At 38.2% G+C, this 8,662-nt stretch overlaps 1 protein-coding gene across 1 annotated transcript; it reads right to left on the reverse strand.

The window, feature by feature from the left end:
* Positions 1-2,486: 2,486 nt before the first annotated feature.
* On the reverse strand, positions 2,487-3,587 carry LOC143750747 (trace amine-associated receptor 13c-like). The gene has a single exon (XM_077243917.1). It carries the CDS (start codon positions 3,519-3,521, stop codon positions 2,487-2,489), a length of 1,035 nt encoding a protein of 344 aa, XP_077100032.1. The 5' UTR covers positions 3,522-3,587.
* Between the last annotated feature and the right edge of the window lie 5,075 nt (positions 3,588-8,662).

Consider the following 8,662-nt stretch of genomic DNA (forward strand, 5'->3'; position numbering starts at 1 on the left):
TATGCCCTCATGTTGTGTCTATCACATTTACTCACTGCCTCCGAAACTTTTGTCTGTCAAAACAAAAATTAGATCGGGTTAATTTTTCTGCTTTTTCGCATTCGTAGCAGGTATTGTAGAGGTGTTTTGACAATTCACAGCCACCGTACAAGCAAACGCCAAAATCCAGAACTATTCAGGATCAAAAAACTTAGTGGTATTGTTTTAATATGTGTCTTCAGTATCGCTAGCAAAGCTTCAAACTGAGCCACTGACATCCTGAAGTAAACCTTGAATCGTTGGGGATAATCCCGCAGCGAACTCCTTCCACTCTACGCAATCTCAGGATTGTTGGATGGACCCAATATTTATATCTCTTTGTAAGAAGAGAGAGGCCAACAAAATCATCTTCACAGCTTGAAGACTCCATTTTGTATTTTTTTGCAAATTTTTCTGCAACGGATTAATACACATCGGACTCATTGGGCTTCATAGGTTTCTGTGCGTGACACATTTTTAGGATTACGAATAAGAAAAAACACAAATAGCAATATATCTTGTAACCCTGTTGAATGGCAGGCATGTGCAGTTTTAATTCAGAGTTGATTCCAGTATGGACCGATCATTATTCAGCAAACACAATGATACCCGTGGGGTCAATGCCCATGAACACTCCTGCTTGTCATACAACACGACGCTCTTATTTATGAAAATGTGGACCTTTTCAGATTCTCAGAGTTGAAGAAAAATAGATTCCTGTTAAACAGGAAGTGAGGTGAGACTGTTGTCACTGTTTACATCCATACAAATGGTCTGTTCAAATACAAGAGTTTATGGGAATTAGTAAATTGTAAAATTAAGTAAAAATTCATAAAAAAATATAAATATAGACAATTCTCCCTTTTAAACAACTATTTAATTATTATCTAAACGTAATCTTTATTGTTAATCTGGTAAAGGTTTAAATTTGTATTAAAAATCGATAATCTACAGATAACTCTACAGATAATAGTGCCACTCAGTGGTGGTTTGTGGTAAGACACAATGGGGACGTCCCCAGCAGAATAGAAAAACCTGACAAATATTAAGCTTTCTAAAGTTAAGAATTTCTGATAATAAAGTTGATTTTTGTGATTCAGAAATTCCCCCAGACACTTCTGATGTAAAATGATGACTTTAATGTATTTAGAAATTGCTGTCCCCACGTGTAACCTTCTAGTCAAGAGTCCCCACAATGTAGCAAAAACAAGTATGTGTGTGTGTGTGTGTGTGTGTGTGTACACACTACAGTCATACACATTATTTAAAGAATAATGTCTATGTAGATTTTTATTCGACTCTTTAATCCTATAAACAGAAATGTTTTAGACATATTTAAAAAAAATTCAACTGGAATTAAAAAATGTTTTACCCCTGCTTTTAAACCATCATGGAACCTAAGTGATTTGGAACACTCTACAGCTCTCCACACCACACAAATAGTGCTACTATGCGGAGAGCAAAGAAGTCTTGATTTATGAATCAAGCTTCATGTTAGTTCAGGGAAGCCATGCAAGTTATGCTCGCATCATGATTTGACAAGTACCTTGTTACAATGATCCTTTAAATTCACTCTATTCAGATGATAATGCTATAGCTGCATTTATACTCCCACCTCCATCTTCAGCTACAGCTTAGCTGATGGATGTCAGTGATTCTAGGCTAGTGATGTAATCTTGTTTACCTCTTCTGTGTATTGTCATTTGTATTTAGCCATTTTATCTATCTAACTATTGTGAGCAACTATCATATATGTAAACTACTGTTCCTGTTTTATTTCAGCTAATGGATAAACATATTAGTGATCTCCTCGCCTTGTCCAGGCATGGCTTCATCATGCTTCATTCAGTTTGGCCCAGAACAAAATAGTACAACCAAACATAACTGTTGCCATGTATAAATAAACTAACCACTGATGAAAGTGGGCCTGACTGAATTAATTTCAAACAGAATTTGAGCTAAGATATTTTAATACGCAAAAAAATCCACAGCATACACAATTGATAGTAAAAAAAGTTGTTTATTACATAAAACTATTTTGTATTTCTGCATGTATGAAATAAGTTTATATAAGTACTATAAATATTTCTAGTACATTGTCCACATCTTGGGTTTACGGTTTTCAAATTTCACAAATGTCATGCTTTGGAACACACAAAAAGATACTAGGCCGTATCTGACAAATGCAGTCCTCATTCACATTCATTTAATTCTTTTTAGTAGTTTTTTTTCTGTTCATACAATGAAAATGAAATGTGACAGAGACAATCATTTTGCCTAATATCTCCCTCAAAAGCAGATTTGGAACAACCTGAGGTTGAGTAAATGATTATCATTGTTTAATGTTTGGTTGAACTCTCTCTTCATTATTAGGTCAATGTTGATCACTAAATCGTATGTGTCATTCTCGAACCTGAACACCTAAATGCATATGAAATATTCTGTAACAGCAGTATTTGTGTATTTGTTCAGCCCCCTCCTCCCTTCAATCGTGAATGACAATCTATAAAAATGTCCATCATAGAGGATGCTGGCTGAAATATTCTAAAAGTTAAGATGTGTTTAACTGATATTTTAAACCAGCTGTAAAATAAAGCATAGACAATAGGATTCAGACCTGAGTTCATATGAAAGGTCCATAATAGAAATGTCATTGTAGTGGATGAAATTGTTATGGTTTTTGTTAGAGAACAGATATAGAATGGAATCCAGCAAATCAGATAAGCCGTCACAATAATTCCTAATGTCAGAGCTGCTTTACTCTCAGATTTTCTCCTAACTGAAACTTCCATTACGCATTTTACACCATTCATTTGAGAGTTAATAACCTTCACTTGCTGATGTGCAACATAAAATATCCTCAAATATGCAGTGATTATAACAGTACATGGAAATAAGAAGGTAAATATAAAATCAGTGAATCTCCAAGCAGGAGTAATCAAAACAATACACTGGCCGTAACACATTGTTTTGTCTGAGATGTTAAAATAGCCATTACTAATTACCGACCAAATATTGTAAACTGAACAGCAAAACCAGCAGAAACAGATGCTTATTAAGGTTTTAGTTATGGTTATTTTCTGTGGGTAGAGTAAAGAGTAACACACAGCCATATAACGATCAACAGCAATTAAAACTAAATTACTAAGAGATGATGAAAGGAGCAACCTAACCATAATTACAAACAGTCCACAGTAAGTGTCTCCAAAGTACCAACATGTCTCAATTTGCTTGATGCCCTCTATGGGTATCACAATAAGTCCAATAAACAGGTCGGCCACAGACAGAGAGAGAATAATCAGGTTTGTTGGAGTGTGAAGTTTCTTAAAGTGAGAGATGGAGATGATCACCAGCAGGTTCAGAAACACAGTCCATGCTGACAGCAATAATAAAAAAATGTAGATGATATTATGTTCAAAACTGGAGCGTTTTCCCTTGATACACGATGAGTTGATGGCAGGAAAGCAGTATTGAGTCTCATGATCCTCTGTCTCATAGGCCATGAGTGAGTCTCCTCCTGTTAGGAGTTTGTTCTGCTCTCCTTACTGTCCTTTCATTTATACAGTGTCTGGCTCAGGCTGGCCCACCCATTTTCACCCACTCTGATGCAACATAATGAAATAATTATGAATGATTATAATGAAAAAGTTAATAATAATTAACTTTTAATATGATAGATACAAACAACTGTAATTAGAAACTAAGGTTTACTCCATTTTGAAGCATAATTCAAATCAGAATAACGTCTCGGTTACATATGTAACCCTCGTTCCCTGAGTAGGGAACGGAGACGTTACGTCGGATGACGACGAATGGGGTTTCGCTTAGAACACCTATCAACTTCGAGTATTACAATACGAGCCAATGGCAAAGAAATGCCATGGGTCTGCGGAATTTGCATAGCGTAACTCCGCCCCACCTCGTGGGTATAAATGGAGGAAGCCGGCAACATGCAGATATGTTTCTTCGCTGAGGAGCCAAGACTGAGCTCAGGCGATCCCCGCGGTACAGCGGAAAGTGTCAGGCAGACGTAACCGAACCTACTCAGGGAACGAGGGTTACATACGTAACCGAGACGTTCCCTTTCGTTGTCACTCCGAGTTACGTCGGATGACGACGAATGGGGTTACCAGTCTAACCATGCCACCTTCTCGGCTGTCTTCCAGTGCCCTGCGTAAATCTGAGATCCTTGTCGTGAGACTGGCACGGACGAAGGACTCCTATTTAGCACAGGAATACCAAGATACACTGGGGAGCATATCCCATAGCTTAGAGGAGATATGCAATTATTGCCAACCCAGAGGGGGGGGGCTTAGAGAATACACATGACCCGGAGGGATGCATACGGAGAACACTGGGGTGTCCAGCCGCAGGTGGAATATTTCAACCCCAGGGGTGGCAAGGTGGCTTGCCAAGGGAAAGACACATGCTCAGAGAGGCTTACAGTGGAAATACACATGTGGGGGTCGCTCAGAGGAGGGACCATGCACACGGGAAGCACTTAGCCGATGCGCAGGCAATAGACACTGGCGCCGACGTCAGAGGTGCTGGAGGAACTCAGGGCTGCGTAAATCTGAGATCCTTGTCGTGAGACTGGCACGGACGAAGGACTCCTATTTAGCACAGGAATACCAAGGTACACTGGGGAGCATATCCCATAGCTTAGAGGAGATATGCAATTATTGCCAACCCAGAGGGGGGGGGGGCTTAGAGAATGATGAAAAAATGAACTCATTCACATGTGTACCGAGTTTGGTGAAGCTATCTCATGTACTTCTTGAGTTATAACCATTTTAGTAAAATAGGCTCCGCCCACAACGTCCAGAGAACATTTCTGCACTGGTTTGGTTCCGATCGGGCGAAAAACCAGGGACCAGTTCGCAAAAGTAGTTTTTCGACAAAATTCAAAATGGCGGAAAAATTTGCATACCGGAAATGAAATCGGAGATATACGTTTTGTTCTTCAGGAGTCCAGCTTTCCAATGATATAAGACACTTGAGTGTACGACATACGGTTTAGGAGTTATGAGCAGTTTCACGTTTTTGTTACTAGAGCGCCACCTATGGGCCAATCGGGCTCATATTCTCTCAACCTCTCCTCGATTTCTGTGCTACCTTAATCCCAAATATCAAGTCTCTAGCACTTACGGTTTGGTCTGCACGATGCGTTTTACAGCAGAATAATAATAATAATTAAAGCTGCAAGCAGCATTTAGCGGTGTTCAAGCAGTTAAGGCATTTAAGATTTTTAACCACACAAGCATCAAAAGACATTAAGTTTTATGTAGCAAGCATTTAACCACTGACATCATAGATGGAATAGACCATGTTTTAGCATGATTTACCATGATATACCACATTTTAGTGTGGTTTTTCATGATTTACCATGTTCTAGTATGATTTACCATGAATATAGCATAATTAACCATAGTTTACCATGATATACCAAGTTCTAGTATGATTCACTATGATTTACCCTCTTCTAGCATGGTTTACCACAATATAACACATTGTTCTGCACTAAAGCAAACCAGTTTTTCCATTTTAACTCCTTTATGCAAGCTTACACACACACACACACACACTGACAAAATCATTATGAAAATATATTTGAATGTTATTTCATACATGTCTTTGCAAACTATTAATCAGATTATTCAGAATTTATTCAGAAACATAGGACTACACACACATTCTGTTGTAGATACAGAGATTTGAACTATGTCTCATTCAGGATTCACATTTGTCAATGTGACAGAATTGTCAATAGTGATACTTCAATAGATGAAATTTGACTTAATGTGATTGTAAATGTTGAAATAGTAATTTTATAAAGTCTAAATAGTAATTTTGTCACACTACTCAAGTATAATTCATATTTAAATAGCAGGGGGCAGTAAAATACTACTTATTGGCTTAATATGCCATATTATATTCATTTAATTTTCTAATTTTTAACTGTTATAGAGGCAAATTTTGTCCGATCTGTCTGAAATTTGTCATGATTGTTTGGAGTCATATGGCACATGTTCTGACTTGTTTTTAAGAAGATTCATTGAAGCATTCATTGAAGAGATATAAGCTTTTGGGGACACTAGGTCATGGCTACATTGTGAAGTGACCCTATTATAGCCATCGAAATGAAGTTGTTCAACTTTTTCTGATAATTATTGATCTAGAGAGTACAGAGAATTGTACTGCACTGGTTTTGAACATTATGATATGAACATTACATGATAATAAATGCAAAACACCATTTACAGCAAATACAGGCAATTTGCCATAGGAAATACATTGTTTCAAAGCTTTTTAACAGTTATAGCGCCACCTATGGTCCGATCTCCATAATATTTGGCATGCTTTTTAAGGATGTTATGTCACATATGCTCACCAATTTTTGTGAAGTTCTGAGTTTTCGTATAGGATTTATAGGCTTTGACTATATTTTGCCACGCCCATTTTATAAATGACCCTGTTATAGCCAACAAAATGCCAAATTTCAACTTTTTTTTGATAATTATTGATCTAGAGAGTCCAGAGAATTGTCCTAGACTGGTCTGGTTCCGATCGGGCGAAAAACCAGGGACTAGTTCGCAAAAGTAGGTTTTTAACATATTTGTGAATATTTAATGAACGGTTTGACTGACAGCAATGGTTCTAGAGGCAAAGTTGTTCAGCATGAGGAGATCTGCAAAATGATATGCATTTTGTGGGGATGTGTGCAACACCACGTGATTACAGAGCCGTAAAACTCGTTAGCGCCAACTAGTGGCCGATTTCTTTCAAAACTCTTACAGACCTCTTGGGCCATGAGTCGAACATGCCCATTGAGTTTCGTTCCGATTGGCCTCCGTTAACCTCGTCTCACAGGTGCTCAAACTTTATTGGCCGATGGCGGGCATGTTTTTTGAGATACGCCAATATCCTTTTACACATAAACTTGGACCAAGACACTGCATACCAATTTTCAGGTCAATCGGACTAACGATCAGGTGGCCACACCCCCTTTTATGTTTTTTTAATGTTATAGCGCCACCTAGTGTTAGATCGACGCGGTTTTTTTACTGTGACCCCAGACTGTCCTCATACAGATGTGTGTCAAGTTTGGTGAAGATATCTCATTTACTTCTCGAGTTAAAGCCATTTTAGTAAAATAGGCTCCTCCCACAACATTCATTTTGCGCCCCCTAGCAACCGGAAATCGAAAATTCAACTTTTTTTCGATAATTATTGATCTAGAGAGTCCAGAGAATTGTCCTAGACTGGTCTGGTTCCTGAGTTTTTATTTATGATTTATAGGCTTTTGAGTGTATTTTGACACGCCCCCTTTTCTAAACAAACCTGTTACAGTGAACCAAAGGGCAAAGTTCAAGTTTTTTTTGATAATTATTGATCTAGAGAGTCCAGAGAATTGTCCTAGACTGGTCTGGTTCCGATGCTGTAGCGCCACCTATGGGCCAATCGGGGTCATACTCTGATAGGTTCTCCCCAAACTGAGGCCCTACCACCTGGCCAGGTTTCAAGTCTCTAGGCCTTACGGTTTGGGCTGCACGATGCGTTTTAGTTTTTTTTTTTTTTTTCAAATAGCAATTACAATAGGTTTTCAGCACTTCGTGCTTGAACACCTAATAATAGGCGACCTTTTTGACAGTTATAGCGCCACCTATGGTCCGATCTCCATGAAACTCTGCATGCTTCTTCACCATGTCATGACACATGTGCTCATCAGTTTTTGTGAAGTTCTGAGTTTTTATTTATGATTTATAGGCTTTTGAGTGTATTTTGACACGCCCCCTTTTCTAAACGACCCTGTTACAGTGAACCAAAGGGCAAAGTTCAACTTTTTTTTGATAATTATTGATCTAGAGAGTCCAGAGAATTGTCCTAGACTGGTCTGGTTCCGATCAGGCAAAAAACCAGGGACTAGTTTGCAAAAGTAGGATTTGGACAAAATCGGCCATAATAAATTTTTCGTTGCTCAAATCGAGAATCCGAGATATACATCTTGTCCGTCTTGGGCCAAGGAACACAGTGGTGCAAAAAGACTTGATTCCAAGTCAAACGGTCTAGGAGTTATGAGCAATTTAGTACTTTTGGTTGCTGTAGCGCCACCTATGGGCCAATCGGGGTCATACTCTGATAGGTTCTCCCCAAACTGAGGCCCTACCACCTGGCCAGGTTTCAAGTCTCTAGGCCTTACGGTTTGGGCTGCACGATGCGTTTTAGTTTTTTTTTTTTTTTTCAAATAGCAATTACAATAGGTTTTCAGCACTTCGTGCTTGAATACCTAAAAATCAGTACAATTACAATAGGTTTTCAGCACTTCGTGCTTGAACACCTAAAAATCAGTACAAATACAATAGGTTTTCAGCACTTCGTGCTTGAACACCTAATAATAATAAAAATCAGTACAAATACAATAGGTTTTCAGCACTTCGTGCTTGAACACCTAATAATAATAAAAATCAGTACAAATACAATAGGTTTTCAGCACTTCGTGCTTGAACACCTAATAATAAAAATCAGTACAATTACAATAGGTTTTCAGCACTTCGTGCTTGAACACCTAAAAATCAGTACAAATACAATAGGTTTTCAGCACTTCGTGCTTGAACACCTAATAATAATAAAAATCAGTACAAAT

This window comes from Siphateles boraxobius, unplaced genomic scaffold (assembly GCF_051911475.1).
Source record: "Siphateles boraxobius isolate OS27281-9 unplaced genomic scaffold, OSU_SipBor_1 25, whole genome shotgun sequence".
In the NCBI taxonomy this organism is placed as follows: domain Eukaryota; kingdom Metazoa; phylum Chordata; class Actinopteri; order Cypriniformes; family Leuciscidae; genus Siphateles; species Siphateles boraxobius.